A 22,123-nucleotide genomic window follows, 5' to 3' on the forward strand; every position below is an offset into this window, starting at 1 on the left:
CAATGCGTCCGCCTGTCACCCGGCAAACCTGGGTTCAATTCCTGGCCGGGTCAGGGGTTTTTAATTGTAAATGATTAATATCCCTGACCTGGGGACTGGGTGTTTGTGTTGCCCTTAACGTTCCTTTCCTCACATTCACCACTCTACACTTCCGCAATTCCACTTACACGCAGGTTCCTCTCAAATGGTGAAAGTAGTGGCAAAAGATCTGTACAGGTCAACGCCACAGACAAATATAATAAAACCAACCTCCATGGCTATTAGCCATTTCTTCTTCCATGCTACCATGTAACCACCCCTTTTTTCTTTTTTTTTTGAAATTTTGCTAACTTTTGTAAAGAAAGTCTATTTGTTTCGGTTACCATAGTCTGTGCAATTTGCCATGTTACAAACATTATAAATGACAGAAGGGCTATCAAAATTCGTCACAATATTCACTTATGAGACATCAAAAAAAATGGGTATGCCAATTTCATCCACACCGTGGCATATATGTTCATTACTTACATTGTCATCACCAACAATTTATTTAGCATATGATGTAATACAACATAAAAAGAAAATAATTCAGATACATAAATTTCCCCACTTTTAAGACAATTATGAACAACATCTTTGAGGAGACCACTCTTATTGGGACTAATTGTTCCACACAAGTTTTTTCTTGTCCCAAGTGACTTGGAGGGGTTTCACTTGGAGTTGCATCCCTATCTTGAAGGTTGTATGTATGGTCATCATCAGATACTGGAGAGAAATCACCATCACTGTCATCACTTTGTTCCAAATAACTAGCAATTCGTCGGGATCCAGTGCCGTCCTAAACCTCTTTTTTTTTTCTGTACCACTGGTGTGTCAGACTGTGAAGGCTCCATGTCTAAAAAGAGGATGTGAACTTGCTTGTAAATATTATCTAGGGAAGACAATAAACATGCTAGTAACTACTCCAATAAATAAAAATCTTAAAACTTATATTCACTTACCTTAGAGCAATGTAAAAGGAAATAAGTTACACGAGGTACAAAAAGGGTGGCACTCTTTGTATTAAACAATAATCTGCCATTTGAAGGCAGCAACATTTTAGGATTCATTCACCATAACCATGCTAAGCGGTTCCTGCGAAAAATACAAGTTAGACAACAATCTGAACACAGGGTGATCCAATGTGATATAAAGGTGCTAAAAAAAAAAAAATCCTTCGGGTCACCGGTGGACCAATCAAAACTAGCTGCATGCCGTGATCCTTTACTCCAATACGAACATGATGTTGCCATTAGTTATCGGAAATTTGTGATTAGGAATAGTAATTTACTCTGCAGTTTTAGGAAGTTCGCACTTATGGATAAGAGTAACATGATTTGGGATACATGGTGACCTGAAATGCAAGGAATGTGTTAAGCTAAATTTCCTTCAGACAAGCACCTGGAAATGGTTCGGGCAGACATAGGGGAATGTAACGATGGCGCTACACGTGCCTGGATGCTAGACATGCACATTCTGGAGCGGATGTGTTGTTGCACACAGAACTAATTATTTTACAAGATATTAGAATAATTCCGTATTGACGGTTTTCACTTTACAAAGGAAAATTTCATGTGTCCTCCTATTCAATACATGACATAACTCCAACATTAGATTAGAGTAATTACTCCATCTCCATTACTCCAATATGAACACAATGTTGCCATTAGTTATCGGAAATTTGTGACTAGGATGTAGTTATTTACTCCGCAGTTTTAGGAAGTTCGCGCTTATGGATAAGAGTAACATGATTTGGTGCACATGGTGATCTGAAACTCAAGGAATGTGTTAAACTAAATTTCCTTCAGACAATCACCTGGAAATGGTCATTATTTCATTTTATGATGGAGTTATGATATGAATAGGACACATTAAATTTTCTTTTGTAAAGTAAACTAATTCTTGCTAAAGGAAATCGATGGCCGAGTATGCAGTACTTCAGTTGGAGAAACTTGAGGGGCCACATTAACTTGTGTTAGAAGCTGGGATGACTCAAGACATCGATGGTGGTGGAAGGTTCATGACAAAGCAACAATGCTAATGGACACCATCTGTCCGCTCCTGAAAACCGATCGCCTTGTGAAGGATAATGGAATGTGATTGCTGTACGAATTTGATTTGAGTGCGAAGGAAATAGGAGGAGTGATGAAACCAGGAAAGCATTTCGTGGACAAAGAGGTCTAGTGGTGGATTGACGAGGTCCAGTGCACAGTGAAGTCCAAGAAGATTACTAACAAGAACTGATAAAGATCTGGTCCGCTATCAAGTCTGTCACCAAACGAACAGTATCAACTGATAAGGACAATTAATTTCATGACCTCTATGGATGGTTATATCCACCCGGAGAAGCCAATGCTATCTATAGGATAACAAGATCTTGTCATCGTCCCACTGAAGATACAGGTCATGTCGTCCACATCAAGGATGAACACGAACAGCTCCTTCTAAACCCAGTGGATATTCTTAGATGCTGATGTGAACACTTAAATGTCATTTGTAATGAGGAGTTCCCACATCCGACTATCCCCACAGCGTGCAGAGTGCAGTTTCATCCATCATACCTGCCGAGGTTGCAGCTATCATCTGTGCAATGAAAAACACCAAAAGCAACTGGACCTTATGACATCCCTATTGAAGTTTGTAAGGAGACGGAATGATGTGAGACTGAATTTCTATCAAAATTCTTCAACAAATACATTGAAGACAATGATATACCCTCCATCTAGAAGACCCGTATTGTGCCAGTCTGGGAAGGCAAGAGTGATGTTACTATCTGCACAAACTACCACCCAATTAATCTCTTCTGCAACACCAAGAAAATCTTTCAGGGCGTGATTGACGCACACATGCAAGCATCATTACTGTCTCATCAAACCAATGTGGTTTCATTAAGAGATGCACTCCATGCTGTCCGGTTGCTGGTAGAGAGAGCACTGAGAGAAGGTAAGAACGGTCCATTTGGCCTTTCTAGATTTAGAAATTACATACAGCCAATTATGAGAATGTCTTCAAGAAAATAAAAGAGGCAGACAGCAAACATGAAGAGGGAATCCTGCATTCAAATCATTCCTGGAGATGTATACATGGTCAATACTGGATGAGAGCACTTAGAAAAAATTACTTACAGCTAATTTATGAGAACATCTTCAAGAAAATAAATGAGGCAGTCAACAAACATGAAGAGGGATTCATTATAGATGAAATGGGTAAAACCTATGCTTTTTAAAATGTACCAACTCAAGAAGACAAATTCCTGCACAACAATGCAATAATTCAATGACTCATGTAAAAAACCTGTGGCCACGGGGCATACAATACAAAAAAAAGTCAGGCTAGTGATGACTGATCAAGCATGTTACATGCTTTAACCTCAGCTCTGTGACATGTATTGCACATGGACTACACCATGTTTGTAAAAGTATCAGGGAGAATTACATCAGGGTAAATGACTTTATTGCTGTTCTGAAGAAGATTCTCGTAAACGCTCCCAGTCAAGTTTTGAACCAAGAAGAGACTGGGCTCCACCTTCCAGTTTCCTGTCACCGCAAGGTGGGGTACTTGGACATGTTGCGCTGTTTTCTTGTGCAAACATTTTTGCTAAAATCAAATGCTTCATATGTGCCCTGGACTCAACAGAAGCAGCAGCCATCAAGCAGGCTCAAAAATTACTCAACAACAAAGGCTTAGCGTTGGAACCCATTTTGCAGTGCATGGCTACAAGTATGTATTTTCCTGATGCGATTCAGAATTTAGAAGAAGATGGTATGGAGAAGGAGGAAGAGTGGAAGAAGTTGATGAGTGTTAGGGACAACCTTGATGGATTTGTTAGACAAATTCAAATTGAATTTGAAGAACAATCCAAATGTGGAAATCTTTGCAACTTGACTGCTCTTTTTACTAATGCTGACAAGATATGCTCCATTGGTTTTTGTAGATGTCGAGCAGAGTTTTTCTATATACTGTATAAGGATCTACCGAGCTAAAAGCACCAGCAACTACTGTCAAAAGCATTGAAATGTGTGTAATCCAATATAAAAAGTAACTATTAGAACCCAGTAAATGGGATAAAGGAAGTTCATGTAACTGGTTTAAACTTTAATAAAGTGATTTCATCAACACCATTTTTTGCCCCTTTCCCTTTTTGTATGTATTTTCAGCAACTTCTTTTCCCTTTTTTGGCCGTACTTTTGACCTTAAAGAATCCCTTCCCTATTAATTACAATTCACAATGGTCACAGTAGACACTGATGCTCTCTTTAACTTTTTAATTTCTGTACATTTAACATTTTTCCTTTTTCATCTGACCATTTCCCCCCGTGCATCTGCACTTGAGCTCACACACTAATATGGATCAACAGAGTTGAATAATTACTGAATTTATAAACTTTCTTTCTGATGGTAAATATGGGGAGTGGTGGTAATTTATGATTTTCAGGGGAAGTACAAGATAATAATTCCCCTGAGTGGTCGCACCTTTCAGTTGCCCTCTTATGACAGGCAGGAGATGCCGTGGATGTATTCAACCCCCAGAAATGAATTGCATATATGTGGAACAAACAAAAGACAAAGTGTATATAAAAGCCCCCTGTTCCTGAAATGTGATGAAGTTCCAATCCTCTAAAGAAGCTATAAAAAGAAAAATTAACAAGAGATCTCAAAAAGAAAAATACTGAGGTAAACATTTGGTGCTGACAAGAGAAGAAAGAGAAGGGAGAGTTACTATGAAAATTGGAGCACAAGACGAAATTGTGAAAGCTTCAAGTATTAGAGAAGTGAACTGATGCAGGATTGGACATGGAGATTAGAGAAAAGGTACAAGAGGGAAATTCATTTCACCAGGGTGTGAAGAACTTAACACGGGAAGGACGGAGATTTTATACTTCCCTTAAATAGTTCATTTTATCAAATCTGAAGATATGCATGGAAAGAAAGCCAAGAAAAGCTATTTTCATGTAAATTGGCTCTATGGGTTGTCAATAATAGCCCAGTACCACATGTCCGTTATGAGAGTAAATGTTTGTGAAGTTTAGTTACACTTAAGTTACATAATTATTGAGACTGTGATCCCATGTAGTCTTTATTTGGATGAAAAATAACTTGGAAATGTATTTACAGAAAAATATAGGCACACAAAATTTAAAAAAAAAGAGATATCCATACACTATTATTTACAACTGTTCATAAGATCAGGCAGCATTTAGTTTGCTGTTATGAGGTATAGTCCTCTCCGTGTAAGGACGTACCCTAAGGGTGCAACCTTACCCTTTCTCCCCTGTAATATTAAGATATTGATTTATGGTTACTTTTCTTGCTGTTGGGTCTTTTTCAGTGTCGGTAACCATACAGTTTAGGGACCCTACTTGCCGATACGACGTCTTACATTTACCGTTAATCTGGCACGTTGGCAACGTTCAAGATAATAAAAACCAACAATAAGAACATGAACGTTTTATACAATACTTCACACATCAACAAGACCAGCAGTTTTTTAAAATCAGGAGTTTATAGGATCAAATGTACCACCTGTAAAAAAACCTACATCGGGCAAACCGGGAGAAACTTCATTATCAGATACCATGAGCACACTAACGCAATAAAATACAACAGGTTTTCAGCCATCGGCCAACACATGCAAGATTATAACCATAATTTCACCAATATTGAACAAGACATGGACATCCTCGTATTAGCAAACAAGGGCCCTTTACTCAACATAATGGAAAATTACTACATACACCTAGACCAATACTTTAATGCCAGTCACAATCTCAATGAAATCTCAGAGAAACCCAACATACTATTCGATCTATTTATCACTTTCCTCAGAAACAATAATGCAGCCAACCTAAACTCAATCCTAAATTTAATCAAAGGTACTTTTCCAAGACAGTTACACTTTCTCCCGCACCCTTCAGCCCCACCTTAAGCCCTCTTCCTAAGCCATATTTCATTTCAATACAAGAACTTACTGATTTCCATGATTATAATTTTTACAACACCCCATTTATACTTTATTCTTTGTTAAAAACATCTTAGTATGTATATTCCTTGTATTATTAACTATTACCATAACATCTCATTTCACTTGTTATTCTTTAAAATAACATTTTCTTAGGATTTCGCCACAAATGATCTTTGCTCCAATACGGCTGATGATGACACCTAGATGGGTCGAAACTAGTACCGTGTAATTTGTAATTTTGTGAATATATTGTAGTATTGAAAAGGTGGAAACGTTTACATTGTTATTATTATTACTTATATATTATTCAATCACTGCTCTAGCGTGAAGTGCGTGTTGCCACCGCATCGCCGTTAAAGTCACTAGTGATACATTTGCGAGAATATTTAAAGCATATTTTCTTTTTCTGTGGGATTGTAAATCTATTTGGCTAATACCAGGTAAGTAGGATTGTGGCATGTTCGGATAATGCATTTAATAACATAGTTTGTGTGAAATGATGAAAGTGCTCAAATACGTCAGTCTCATGTCTAGATCTACCGGTACATGAAATAACTCTTGCGGGACGAAATTTTAGCAGTAGAACTTATAACATTATTATTTTCAAATCCGCAGTGAACTTCAAAGCTGACCTAAATTCCGTTCACGGAGCTTGGCACATTAGTATTCCTATATGTTTCCTGATAAGCTTGAAGATATAACCAGCCTGCAGGCTGAAAATATGCCCAATAATCTCTCTCCTTACTGGTTACCGGTATTGAAGAGAGAAGGAAATATTCGCGCAAAAGAAAGGGAAGTCATTGGATGTCTGGAACTTTCGAAAATCACACTGCAAAGACTTATTAAATAAATTGCATCGTTTAACACGCCCCTCTTTTCAAGAATATGGTTATAGTACGCCTACTGTATATCATAATAAAGACAGATAATTTAAGTGAGAAAGTGTGTTTATTTCCTTAATTCCTCATTGAGGAGATATTCATAATTATCTTGATTTATTTCATCTTATCTTTTATCATTTACTAGGGTAGGGAAACATTCATTATCGGTGTTTACGTTGAGGTTAGTTTGTTATGGTTATGTCTGATGATTTTAATATGTAACCAGGCAGGTTGGCAGCAGTGATCAGCCATTACAAAAAAGAGAAAAGAAGAGCATCGGGCGGCGATATTTACTTTCTGGGGTATTTCCTTACGTGGCAATTACTATAACAAGTGGACTTGTTTTTTTTGTTTTTTTTTTTTCCTTACACATTACAAAGGTTTGTTCAGTGGAGTAAACTTCAACAACTGACCTACTTTTCCGTTCAAGGGATTTTATTCCTCGTTAAAGGAAGCACTCAAATATTTCAGTGATGAGATCCCAGAGTGAGGAATAATTGCATCTGGGAAACTGTGAAGATTCAGTCTGGGAATCGTCCTGGGTCTATGTTGAGGGACTCGAGGCATTTTTTAGGCCTTTTACTTGGCAGGAAATCCTCTTCAAGGGGAACATTACACTGCTTATCGTGTTTGTAGTCAAAAACTACTTTGGTTAGAGCGTGCAATTTCTGTCGTGTAAGATTGTCTACTAAAGTCCCTTCTTTCATTCTCCCCTGCAGAGTCCTTACAGAACATACAGTCACATTCAGTGGCTCAGTGTATATATCCCTTACGTCTTTATCATCCTCTTTCAGTACATGTAATATCTCAACTAGGATGAGGCCGCTGGAGAGGGATACAAATTACGAAGTTACTATGCTTGAATTTTTGAACCCACTGTACCCTAGCCCTTAAAATATGTAATAAAAATCCATACAGGGCTTACTCATATATTTACAAAACCTAACCTTTGTAATAATCCACTACTTCCTATAAAAATAACTAAATACAAAACAAAATGATACTGTAAAGGACACGCAGTACCGTATGTTTCTTCTGCTCCCACATCTAGCTAATGGAAAGTTATAGTATCCATTGGTATTTCTGACATTCCTTTCATCTGTTACGAACACATTTAGTGAGTTGAAATGTGTGTATCTACTTTCTTGTACAATCAACAATCCTATGTACCTCAGTCAAGCAGCTACAGCCACTTCATATAAAGAACATGCCAATTCAGAGCACTACTGATTAAACATGGCATTCAAAACAGACACATTAACTGTACTGAATGATTCTTAAAAGGACTGGCTTTCATTTGACGTGCAATGTTGCCATAATTACGGCATCCTTTTCAATAATTAAGAATGAATCATTAATAGTACACGCTGGTGCCATACGGTATTTCTTCTCGAGTTAATGAGGAAGAAGGGAGTACCAAGGAAGCGTAAAGAGGTGATGTATAAGATCTATTATTGCCCCATATTGATATATGCAGTACAGAACTGGATACTGAATGAAAGGTCAGAAGACTGAAATCCAGTGAGACAAAATTTTTAAGAAGTGTGATAGGAAAGGAAAAGACAGAGTAACAAATGAGGTTGCCACGAAGGAAGTTGAAGTAGAAAAGTGGATGGAAGAGGGAAGGATACCAAAGTGGGTGATGGAGGCTAAGATCAAAGGAAGGAGAACAAGAGGTACACCTAGACTAAGGTGGATGAACTCGATCAAGAACAACAAAATAGGAAGGAACCTGGACTGAAACACAATTAAGCAGCAGCAATGGTGGTTGGATAGAGGAAGACAGAAAGGTGCCATTAACATCTTGAATTGGATGGAACCGGAAAATGGAAACTGCTGATAATGTATACATTTGTTAATGTGAGTGAAGAGTGGTACATGGACAGACAGAAGTGGAGAGTGCTTGTAAACCACACCCGGGCAACTGGAGTGGGAAACTGATGAGGATGATGATGATGATCAAACACAGTGTACCATCCATATGCTGTCTGGAACTCTATCAATAAAAACAAAATATATAATAACACTGACATGAAGAGAGAGAGAGAGAGAGGAAAGACGTAATAAGACACAATTCAGAAATAAATATTTTGTCATAATATGCAAAGGAATTTAATTCAACTGGTAATATTATTGTGGATTTCAGGCTCTCTACGCATAAAGGATGTCGCAGGGCAGAGGACAACTAGATGTTCATGTAAGAGTATCTATAATTTACTCCTTATCATTATCCTTAGAGATTTAAAATGTGGCCTTGTTGATTATTATTGCTTCTGGAATTAAAGTCACATATATTTAATAATCTAAAATCTTTTTGTGTTCACTGTGGTCATTTGATGTTTCCATACACTTTAAAATACTGAACATTACGAAGGCAAATGGCAAACATCTTCACAGAAATCAATAATCTGCACCAAATATAGTCAGTCACTTCACTTACATTTGTACACATTACAAAATAGAAAAGTCCTAATTTTAATCAAAATAAGTGGCTATACTGTTCTTGATACATCTGTATGTACGCCTCTTTCTCTTCTGCTGTCATCTGACTGATTAGTACATCAGTAACCTCATTCAGTGGGACAGCTTTGTCTCCAATAGAAACAGTGGGTATGAAGTCATCATCATCTGATTCTATCTGGCCAATCTCATCTGAAAAGAAAATAAGACACACAGTATTAACATAAAAATATAGTTTACATTATCAGAACAGAAACTGCTGATAGTAAAACTACAACGATTAAAACTCTCATAACCTGAACACGAATTAAGTGTGTTTAGACAATTATCACAGCTTCCCTTCTTAGATTGTATCAGATTTTTCTTTCGCATACTCTAACATTACTTTTCCTTTTATAGAAATAACTATGATGTTTAAAATATCTTGTATGCAACCGTGACCTTCAATTTGATACTTGGTGTGTCGTGAAGTGTTATGCGATACCAGTGCTACTTTATGGTATCAAATGTTTTGTCAATGAACTGATTCAGGCTTTTGAAATGTGGAAGTATTACAGAATGTTCAAGATCCTATGGGTAGACCATGTCACCAATAAAGAGGTACTCTGTTGAGCAGAAATCAAGTGAAAGCTTAACTCTCACAACACGAAGGAAAGCTACCTCTTTTAGTCACATCTCCCAGAATGACATACACAGCATGACACAACATACTGTAGAAGGTAAAACAGAAGGGAAATATGGACTTAGGCAGAGAAGATTATCCTGAGTGCAGAATCTCCAAAAGTGATTTGACATCCATAATACAGAAACTCTGATACAGGAAACAAACAAAAAATATATATATATATAATGCAAAGTAGCCGTCAACCTCCTGCGAGGAAACAACACCAGAGAAAGAAGAAAGAAATAATCTACTTTTATATGATCAGAACTATCCTTCTGATTTTGTCCTTGAGTTTCTTGTCTTTTACCACCTGTATTAATCTTTATTCCTTTTGTATTTTCTTTTCCATGTGTTTATCTACCTTTCTAGTTGTCTCACACTTCCGACATTAAGAATGAAGATCTCACACAAACAGAGCTTGGATGACAACTCCACTGATGAAGCAGGGAATCAGAACAAGCTTTCTCAAGACTAAGAAGAAACAGAATTGAAATAACTAGGATGAGGGGAGAGAGAAAATCAACTTCCTTTTAATCCTTGTCTCTCCATCCTGTTGTTCATTCCCCAAACTCACTTGTTGTTGTGTTTATCCCTTGTGTGAGTCCCTCCCCTTTTATTTTATAAAAATTACTGTACATTTATAAATGTATCATAAGTCTGTAATGCTACACAGATGAAAGGAGGAAATATTTTGAAAACCTGATCAATGTACAAGGAGATATCTAGAATATTGTAGGTCTGTAGGAGGAGTCTAGGGATAGCAAGCCTGCTTCCTACCCAGAGGCCCTGGGTTCAATTCCTGACCAGGTCAGTGAATTTTACCTGGAAGTAAGGGCTCATTTGAGAACAAATGAGGAGCTATCTGCCATGAATATTTTTAGGGGGGGAGGGGGGAGGTGGAAGGATAATGAGGATATAAAATAAAATCATGTTTGAAGAAGTACAAAGTATGAACTATAAAGCAACAAAAAAGCAAATGAACTACACCCAGAAATAGTGATATCTACTGACAGGTTGGGAAAAAATTACCTCCAAAGATACTGTAATTGGATTACCATGTAAGTGGAAAAGGTAACTCCTGATTGGACAAAAATAGCAAACGCAACAATCTACACACAACAGGAAAGATTGCAACAATTATCACGGTATTTATTTGATCAGTAAAGTATTGCAAATGAATAGTTCAGAGACTGTGTGAAACAGAGGGTACAATTCAGTACCTCAGTGGAAAATGGCAGGTCCCAACTTGCCATTTTTTTGTTTAATACGAGAAATATACTGTGCTACTATCTAGTAACAAGGTGAGAAATCTGGTTTTGAGGCGGGAGGTATAATTTGGTGCAATCTTTAATGTTTTGTTCTGCACAATCGCTTGCTGCACTCTATCCCATTGGAAAAGCGGCAATATGTGCAATATTTAAGTGGATCGCCCAAGCAAGTTTTAAAAAAGAGTATGGTAAACTTGGTCTCCTGGACCAAACAGAGTGGGCTTCAGCTCAATAGTGGCTAGTTTTACTAGCCTTGCAGCTCTCCATTCGGGAGGTGGAGGGGTTGGTCCCCACTGTTCACTGTCCTGAGAATGGTTTTCCATTCTCCTGCACTAAGGCAAATGCTGGGACAGGTCTTTTTATAAACCAAGGCCAACCCTCCCTCACCTTCTCCGCATCTCAAATCACTATTCAAATTTCCTTGGCCTGAGAGAGGGCAAAACCCTCTAGGAGACCCGTTACTCTTCAGGGTGCGGAAGGAAGGTAGTAGCAGGTCTCCTGGTGCCGAATGCTCGAATCGGTATGCCAACACAGCAGCCTAATGACTGAACAGAAAGACATGTTGTGTATGGAGTACTACATTGTGGGGGGCTTCTATATAGAAAATGCTTACCTATTTGGACTGATTGAAAAATGTCCGTAGGAATTACCTTCTCATCACCCTGCATGTACGACGCCCCGGTATCCTCCGGGCGTCAAATCCAAAGACCTGCACCAGGCCTCTCAAGAGACAACACGCCATTATTATACCTTGCACATGTCCCCTGGGTGGTGCTAAGTGAGCAAGAACACTCTGGCAGCCAGACAATCATAACGATCTCCTGGCTAAAGCACATTACATTTGATTATGTATTTCGACTATTATGTCACACCTGAAAAACAAACGTCCTTCTCAGGGCCAAATGCCAAGAAAACTTGGTACCCCTATTAGAATTTGTCAGATTAATATAGAGGACATAAGTAGAGCAAAATGTCAAATCCTACAGAGAATCTTAGCAGATAATGACATACACATTGTTGCTACACAGGAAACACATGCAGAAGACGAAGATCAACTTAGGAAAAGAGGTAAGCTATCATGTAATGATTTGATTGGAGCAACCTATCGCCATATTTATGATGTAGCCACATACATCCAGTCCACCACTGAAAATGCTCAGTTGTGCCTAGTCTCCAGTGTTAGTGATGTTCATGAAGTTATCATCAAAGAAGGAGACTTAACAGTCAGTAATATACATAAACAACCAGTCACTACCTGACCCTTGCCAGTCCTAACTAATTTATCTCACCCAGCTGTATACGTAGGAGACGTTAATAGCCACCATACCCAGTGAAATATAAGGAAAGTGATTAGTAATGGTGAGGCTCTTACCAACTTGGGCTAATGATAATAATATATGCCTTGTATTTGATGCTAAAGAATGAGGTTCCTTCAGGTCTGTAGCTTGGAAACAGGAATACAATCTTGACTTATGCTTTTTGACGACAAATGAAGACCCCCTACTAGTAAGAGCTTCCAGAATGATTTTAGCAGAGTTCCCACAAAGTCATCACCGGCCATAATTGATTGAGATTGGTATAACTATCCCTTTGGTGACATCCTTCCCTCGCCCACGATAGAATTTTCAGAAGGCCAACTGGGAAGCCTTCTCAAACAACCTAGATAAGTGTCTTGGCTAGATCCCTCCTACTGCAAAGAATGATCAGAGATTTGTGGGAGCAATGATAAGTACAGCAGAAAAGTTCATTCCAAGAGGAAACCAGAAACAATATATTCCAGGGTGGAATGATGCCTGCAAAAAAAACAGTATCAGGAATTTCTTGAGAAGAAAAACCAGAAATAGCTGATGAATTATGACAGACTCGATGCTGCACAACGTGAGAAGTGGTTCATGGCAGTAGAGACTTTATACTTCAAGGCATCCAGTAGAAAAGCCTGGCTTCTGCAAAATCTGGGTGAGAGCAAAACAACAACTCGAAATGACTTACCAATATTTCCAAATAAAATCCCAGCCCATACTGTATCTACATCTAGAACATCACGGGATAAACAGCACACTACTCGAGTCAAGCAGAAACTTAAGGTACTGAGAACTACCAGTGAAGAACAAAGTGAATACTCCAGTCGTCCATTATCTATTGATGAAATAACGATTGCACTTAAGGATGTAAAGACAGGTAAAGCAAGAGGACCTGATGGAATTCATCAAAGAATTTCTTTTGAACTGTGGCAAATACTGCAAGAAGTGGCTGGCAAATTTCTTCTCTGACATCATAAGAACAGGCATAATTCCCCAAGATGAAGCACTCCAAAATTGTTACTATTCTCAAGCCAAGAAAACCGAGTGGCCAAGAGAAGAGCTACAGTCCAATTGCATTATTAAGCACTATTTACAAGCTGCTCGAAAGACTTCTTTATAACAGAATCAACTCCTCGATACTCGAATAAATCCCAGTGGAGCAAGCTGGATTTCGCCCAAAGCATAACTGTATTGATCAGGTGATGTCACTAACAACCTACTGTACATAGAAGCATGTTTCCAAAGGAAGCTGAAGACATCAGTCGCCTTTATAGACCTGTCTGTTGTATACGATACGGTACGGAGACAAGGCTTCCTCCACACATTCATGAAAGTAATCCCTTGCAAAAGAACAGCTCGACTTATCAACAGTAGGAACAGTAGCAGGATCTTTTAGGTGATAAATGGATATTACGTAAGTGTTTCTAAGACTCCCACTGGGCGAGTTGGCCGTGCAGTTAAGAACGTGCAGCTGTGAGCTCGCATGCAGGAGATAGTGGGTTCGAATCCCACTGTCGGCAGCCCTGAAGATGGTTTTCCGTGGTTTCTCATTTTCATACCAGGCAAATGCTGGAGCTGTACTTAATTAAGGCCACAGTCGCTTCCTTCCCATTCCTAGGCCTTTCCTGCCCCATCATCGCCATAAGACCTATCTGTGTCAGTGCGACGTAAAGCAAATAGCAAAAAAATAAAACCTCTTAGTAACAGCTTACTACAAGGCTCTGTGTTGGCTCCACTGCTGTTCAGTTTGTATACTGCCAACATGTCAGGCACCAACTCGAGAAAGTTTGAATTTGCAGACGACTGGGCCTTAGCCACAAGACACCATCATTTTGAGACAACTGAAGCTACTTTAACATCTGGTCTATCAGACCTCAGTACATATTTTCGAAGGTGTAGATTACAACTGAATTCTGTAAAGACAGAAACAGCATGCTTCCACCTCTGTAGCAGATTAGCAAACAAACAACTTTCTGTCCACTTTGAAGGTATCACAGATATTTTCATGTATTTAAGAAATTGCGTTACGAGAAACTTCTATTACGCTCTCTCACAAGACTCTTACAGACACTTGAAGTGCTCCTGCGCTGTGAGTCGAGTGTATTGTTCCTACATTGGTTGTTCCCCCTCCTGTCCCTTCCCCTTCCCTTCTCAAACGTAGTCTTGGTGGCTGGTTGTATCCAGCATTAGATTCTCACTAATTATTTGTTGCTCTCTTGAGCAACTACTGGGAGGTTCCTTTCGAACCCAAGGCTTCTGGGCTGCGAACATCGGAGCGTAAGTCGTGAGCGAATGTTGTATGTGTGTGTATTGAGTGAGAGGTTAATGCTTGTGGCCGTGAATGGGTGTGTAAGTGGATTTGAGTTGTGCTTCTGTGTGTGCTGTGCTGTTTGGATGGGCCGGATTCACAGTCCAGGGGCCTATGGCCAGTTGAAGGCCGTTTCTTTTTCTTTAATGTTAACGTTTAATATTACTTTCTAGTACTACTTGTTTCCATTATATTTTCTGGGAAAAAACAAAACAAAAAACAAAAACAAAAAATAAGCATCTCATAGATGATCAGCCGATTTACACAGAAAACAACGTCGTGTTTTGTCTACAGAAGGCGAAACAGGGACAGAAGCGCTACTAGATGACGGTCTATCGATATTACGGAGTGAGTCCGCATATTTCACTCCTTCTGCCGCAACACAAGCGTTTTCTAGCTCAAGGAAAGAATTAGGCCTTGATGAAAATGACAAATAAGACCTATACTCGGGCGTCAGACCTTCGACAATAGAACTCACAATCTCACCTTCCGAATATTTCAAGCGGAAAATTCTCGAAAACATTTTTATGTCCTGAACGTACTCTGAGAGTGATTCATTACTTCGTTGTACTCGAAAGAAATGTCGCTGCACTAGAGATGATAGTGCTCTGGTAGGAATACATTCACGTAACAGTTTCGCGTGAAAATCTCCAAGAGAATCACGTTCAAACATAGCCACAGCTATGTGACTGGCTAAGTTTCCAGAAGCATGCGGATAAATTATTTGAAATATCAGATCATCTTTGACACCATATACAGCACTATGCTCGAGAAATTCAATTAGAGTGCGCAGGAACTCAATAACTTGTTTGATAGAGTCAATAGAATAAGACTTCATCCCTTTAATAAGTAATTGCAGCGGATGTGGTAGCTTTGCAAAATTAACGACTGAAGAAATATTCTCTGTCGCACATGAATCATTGCCGGATGAAATGGGGTGACCAGGCGGTGGTTGCGAAAGTCCCTGTTCAGTAAGTTCAGCAACATCAGCAGGCTTATTTTCAATGGAGACAGAAAACAAGCTATCTCCCATCCCCAAAAGAGTCTCAATTTTATTCGACCACAAAACTAATAAGGTTTTCACATCATCGCCCATACTATCACCAAATAATGCCTGGAGATCAGACACATGGCTCCTGTAATGAAGCAGGCGAGCTTTAATACGACGAATCTGCTTTCGTGTGACATCACTTTGACCTTGACTAAACTCGTCCAACGTGGACTCTATTTGAGACAGCGAAACCCCGATACGACCTTACGCACTCTCAAGTAGAATGGAAGGTTGACAGCTCGATAAACTAACAGGGTTACATAACGAGGAACGAAGAAGTCTAATATTATCGTCTAATATACCGGCAGGAGAAATGCCCCTAAGACACAGCTCATATCCCAGCTCCTCGGTTCGTAGCAATTCGAGACCGAAACAGTCGCGTATCTTATCTTCATTAACGGGTCCCACTGACCCGAGTGCATCTGTACTAGTATCAGTCATAATTGCTCCTTTAATTTTTTTTCAAAATGGCGCCCGGTAATGACGACGTAGTGTTTTATTCTCCGAGTAAATTAACCGTAAAATGTGACGAAAAGTGCGGAAATTGCCCTAGAGACGTAAAAACTAATGAAAGTGTTGACTGGATTTGTGAGCAGTGTGTTCGGAATGTTGTTGTTGGGGACGGCGTTGACGAAACACCGAAAACAGTCGATGAGGAATATAAAAGTGCATTAGAAATTATAAACATTCTAAAAAAGGACAATGAGACTCTTAAAGTTGAAAATCAAGAATTAAAAGAAAGACTACGATCGCTAGAATTTGGGACTGACCATTCTTCGAGTGATATACCGGTACAAGTAACAAACTCGAGCACGTGGTGTCAAGTAGTTCGTGGATGGCCGGCTAAGAAGAAATCTACAACTGAATTTCCGGAAATAAACATCAGAAATAGGTTTTCTGTCCTAAATAATTTAATTCTGGAAGAAAGCGATCGCGCGCGTGAAACCAAATCATCACGATCCGCTGCCGTTGCCGTGCCGAGTTTAAAATTTAGGCCTAGAATTCAGATTCAAGACCCAGTTAGGCCTAAATCAGCGAAGGTAGCTGTGTTTGGTGATAGCCAAGGAAGGGGAATTGCGGGAGTGATTAACGACGAGAATATAGCAGCAACCGGAGAAATATATCCAGGAGCTTCTATCAGCAGTGTTGTGGAAAACGTAGAAGCAGCAACTAGGAACTTCGGGAGCGGCGATGCAGTGCTTATCATCGGTGGGACGAACGACGTAGCTCACGACGACGCCAAGAATGTAAGATCACAACTTAAACATACACTAGGGAAGCTGACCCACACTAACGTTTTTGTAGTGAACGTGCCCCACAGGCATGATTTGAGTAGAGACTCGTGTGTGAACATAGAAGTGGACAAGGTCAATACAGATATTGTTAAAATTTGTAAACATTTTCGGAATACTCAGGTTATTGAATGCAGCAGTTTTGAGAGATACTGTTATACAAAACATGGCCTCCATCTAAACAATTCAGGTAAACGAAAGATAGCAAATATTTTTCTAGATTTTATTAATCTTAAGATATGTACTGTAAAACAGGCAACTCCCTTGAGTTATAATACTGACCAGGAAAACTAGTAGAAAGAGCCAGCTGTACTTCAAGCTGGCTCAGTCAACTAGAAAAAGAAACTCAGGATAGTAAGGACTTTCAAGTTACCCAATTGCAACAGTCAAGTTTTAGGGAGGAAGGGGGTCTGAGATTGCTCTTGGTAAACTGTCAAAGTGTAGTATATAAACAATTAAAATTCGGTACATTGATGGAATCTTATGAGACTGATGTGGTGATAGGAGTGGAATCATGGTTGAAAGAAGGGGTGGGTAATAGAGAAGTATTTCCAGAAGGGTACACAGTCTATCGTAGAGACCGAGGAGATAAAAAGGGAGGGGGGGTGTTTATTCTGGTGAAGGAAAGTTACTGTTCACATGAATGGTTTACCGATGAAAGGGATGAAATATTAGGGATAATATGAAGGAGGTGGGAATTATAGGAACATTATAGATTATACTCGTAAAAACAATAATAATGATATGGTAATAACTGGGGGAGATCTAAATTTGCCTGAAGTTGAATGGAAAGGAGCTGCAAGTGAAGCCCATGAACAGAAACTGGCAAATAAGTTAATTTGGGAGGGAGGATTTACACAAGTAGTACAAGAACCGACTCGTCTCAATAACTTACTAGATGTATTCTTGGTTAAACCATGGGAAATTGTTGATAAAACTGAGGTAATTGAAGGAATAGGAGACCATAAGGCTGTAATAATGGATGTAGGACTCGTACCAAAAAGGCTTAATATGAGGGTTACACAAGACAAGAAATTGTACAGAAAAACTAAAGTTGATGAATTTGGGACTTACCTTAAATCACAATTCAGTTGTTGGATAAGTGAAGGGAGTAACGTGGATAAACTTTGGGCTAAATTTAAAGGAATCATTTGGGAAGGAGAGAAGAGATTTGTACCTGTTAAGAAGGGTAAAATGACCTCAGACCCTGTTTATTATACAAGGGAAATAAGAAAATTAAAAAGAAAATGTAGAATAGTAAACAGGAAAATCAAAGAGGGTAGGGAGAGTAGAGAAACTAGAAAACAGCTAATGGGGGAACTGAATAGTGTGAAAAAGGAAGCAAAAGAGAATTATATGAATGGTATACTTCAAGAGGGTAATGACCACAAAGGGAAATGGAAAAAGCTGTATTCATACATCAGGAATCAAAAAGGAAAAGGAATCCAAATTCCTACAATGGTGGGAGAAGAGGGTGAACACTATTCAACAGATACTGAGAAAGCAAACCTATTTAGTAGGGAATTTAGAGATTCAGTAGATGATTGTCAAGAGTTGGAAACCGAAACAGAAGATAGAGAGGGAGAGAGACAGAGGGAAACAAGAAGCTTCTCATTCACGAACGAAGATATTTTCAGAGAAATCCAACTGCTTCAGCAAGGAAAAGCAGCAGGAAGTGATCAAATTACTGGGGAGATATTAAAGACAATGGGGTGGTACATAGTGCCTTATTTAAAATTTCTCTTTGACTATGTGATAAATAATAGTGTAATACCAAAGGAATGGAAGGAATCTATAATAATACCAATTTATAAAGGAAAGGGTGATAAAAGGAAACCAGAGAACTACAGACCAATCAGCCTGACCAGTATAGTTTGTAAAATACTGGAGAGTTTAATATCGAAGTACATCAGAGGGATATGTGATGATAAAAATTGGTTCATGAGGAGCCAGTATGGATTTAGATTTGTGAGGCACAACTCGTGGGATTTCAGCAGGACATATCAGATCAGTTGGATTCAGGAGGTCAGTTAGATTGCATAGCCATAGATCTTTCCAAAGCCTTTTATAGAGTGGAACATGGAATATTATTAAAGAAATTGGAGGGAATAGGATTAGACGTAAGGGTTACACGTTGGATAAAAACATTTCTAAATTCAAGGGTTCAGAAAGTCAAAGTAGGAAATAATGTATCTTAGGAAGAGAAAGTTTGGAAGGGAATTGCACAGGGTAGTATAATCGGTCCGTTACTTTTCGTAATATACGCAAATGATTTAGGGAACAATATAACATCAAAAATAAGATTGTATGCAGATGACAATTGTTTATAGGGAAATAAACAACATTGAGGATTGTTCAGAATTACAAAGGGACCTTGAAAGTATCCAACAATGGGTTGAAGAAAATAATATGAAGGTTAATGGAGGCAAATCAACTGTTACAACTTTTACAAACAGGAGCTTTAAAACTGAATTTGAATATACTTTGGATGAGGTAGTTATCCCAAAAGATGGCAAGTGCAAATACTTAGGTGTGAGATTTGAAAGTAATTTGTACTGGAAGGGTCATATTGATGACATTGTTGGGAAAGCATACAGATCGTTACATGTCATAATGAGGCTACTTAAAGGATGCAACAAAGAATTAAAAGAAAAAAGTTACTTGAGTATGGTTCGTCCATTATTGGAATATGCAAACAGTGTTGTACTAAGGATGTACAGAAGAGGTCATGTAAGTCTCTGGTAAGTCACCAATTAGATTATGATGGGACCCACAGCAGGATTACTTGATACAAGAACTAGAAAGGATCCCAAGGAAAGCAACAAAGTTTGTTCTGGGTGATTTCTAACAAACGAGTAGTGGTACTAAAATGTTGCAAACTCTGGGCTGGGAAAACCTGGGAGTGAGGAGACAACCTGCTTGACTAAGCAGTATGTTCCCAGCTATCAGTGGAGAGATGGCATGGAATGACATTAATAGATGAATAAGCTTGAGCCATTTTAAAGGTGGGAAAGATAAAGTTGGAATTCAAGAGGACAAGGTAAGTCAAATATTCATTTATAGGAAGAGGAATTAGGAGGGAAATTACCAAAAATTTCTTAAGCATTTTAAATAATTTAAGAAAAGTCTAGGTAAACAAATAATAGGGAATCTGCTACCTGGAAGACAGTCCTAAATGCAGATCATGATGACTGACTGATTAATTGGATGAGACAGAGTCAGTATTGCTTCATGCATTCCTAAATTTCTTCAGAACCCAAAGTGATCTCTCCCAACTTGGCTTCAATCTATTCTTCCATAAACAATATGCACTAAAATTGATGAGAATTAACATGCCTGCATATGCCTGTATTTCTGCTGTTTTCATGCCATTCTATACACTCATTGGAGCAATCACTGGGCAGTAAATTGCAAGAAGTTTGAAGCTGCTAAAATATAAATACCGCAAAAATTCCAATTCCATGACTGTAAAAATAAGGTTCTATTATAGCTCAATTGTGAGAAAATAACAGAATAGAAGACAAATACTTGAAAAAGGCATATTATAAGAGAATGAAAATGTTGCACCACAGAGAGAAGGAAATTGTATAGGCTTACCCTGTAATGAAATATCCATGATTCTATTATCTTCTTCACCACTTGAATCACTTCCACTATCCCCATGTCCAGGAATTACAGCCTTCACAGCAGCTGCTGTTGAATTGAGATTGCTACTGCGTTTCTCGTGAGCCAACAATACAGACATGATGTCATCTTGAACCTTGGTATTATTGGTCTTTTCCAAGGAATCGGTTTCTGCATTTGAAATCAAACTTGCACTAGGTAACTCATTCTGCAACACAAAAGTTAATATTTAAGACATATCTACAAATGAAAATAGCATTACAAATACATCAGTTATGAAATGATTAGTAACTTAATAAATATGTATATGTTGTTGTTGTTGTTGTTTGAGTCACCTGCCCATAGACTGGTTTGATGCAGTTCTCCATGCCATCCTATCCTGTTCCCAGCTATCAGTGGAGAGATGGCATGGAATGACATTAATAGATGAATAAGCTTGAGCCATTTTAAAGGTGGGAAAGATAAAGTTAAAGATAAAGATAACCTTTTCAATTCTACGTAAATATTGCATCCTACATCTGCTCTAATCTGCTTGTCATATTCATACCTTGGTCCACTCCTACCGTTCTTACCACCTACACTTCCTCCAAAAAACAACTGAACAAGTCCTGGGTGTCTTAAGATGTGTCCTATCATTCTATCCTTCTTGTCAAATTTAGCCAAATCAATCTCCTCTCACCAATTCGATTCATTATCTCTTCATTCATGATTCGATCTATCCATCTCACCTTCAGCATTCTTCTGTAACACCACATTTCAAAAGCTTCTATTCTCTTTCTTTCTGAGCTAGTTATCGTCCATGTTTCACTTCCAAACAATGCCATGCTCCAGATAAAAGTCTTCAGAGACATCTTTCTAATTCCTATATCAATGTTTGAAGTGAGCAAATTTCTTTTCTTAAGAAAGCTCTTCCTTGCTTGTACTAGATTGCATTCTATGTCCTCCTTACTAGTGCCATCGTTAGTTATTTTACTAGCCAAGTAACAATATTCATTTACTTCCTTTCAGACTTCATTTCCTAATCTAATATTGCCTGCATCACCTGCCTTCGTTCGACTGCACTCCATTATTTTTGTTTTGGACTTATTTATTTTCATCTTGTACTCTTTACCCAAGACTTCGTCCAGACCATTCAGCAACTTCTTGAGATTTTCTGCAGTCTCAAATAAAATAACAATATCATCGGCAAATCTCAAGGTTACAAGTGATTATTTGATAATTCGATAATTGTTTAACATTAATAAACCTCAAGGTTTTGATATCCTTTACTGCCTGTTCTATGTAAACAGCGAAA

General features: G+C 38.5%; 1 protein-coding gene across 4 annotated transcripts in view; it reads right to left on the bottom strand.

Annotated features, from left to right (window-relative positions):
* Nucleotides 1-8,933: 8,933 nt before the first annotated feature.
* TfIIEalpha (transcription factor IIEalpha) overlaps nucleotides 8,934-22,123 on the bottom strand; it is an 82,873-nt gene continuing 69,683 nt past the window's right edge. For all 4 annotated transcript variants that reach the window (XM_067135036.2, XM_067135039.2, XM_067135037.2 and 1 more), the window contains exons 6-7: nucleotides 20,803-21,037; nucleotides 8,934-9,513 (exon numbers count right to left, since the gene is read on the bottom strand). In XM_067135036.2, the coding sequence (XP_066991137.1) occupies nucleotides 9,341-9,513; nucleotides 20,803-21,037 (408 nt within the window). In that variant the 3' untranslated portion in view covers nucleotides 8,934-9,340. The remainder of the gene's footprint in view (nucleotides 9,514-20,802; nucleotides 21,038-22,123) is intronic.

This window comes from Anabrus simplex, chromosome 1 (genome assembly GCF_040414725.1).
Source record: "Anabrus simplex isolate iqAnaSimp1 chromosome 1, ASM4041472v1, whole genome shotgun sequence".
Lineage (NCBI taxonomy): Eukaryota > Metazoa > Arthropoda > Insecta > Orthoptera > Tettigoniidae > Anabrus > Anabrus simplex.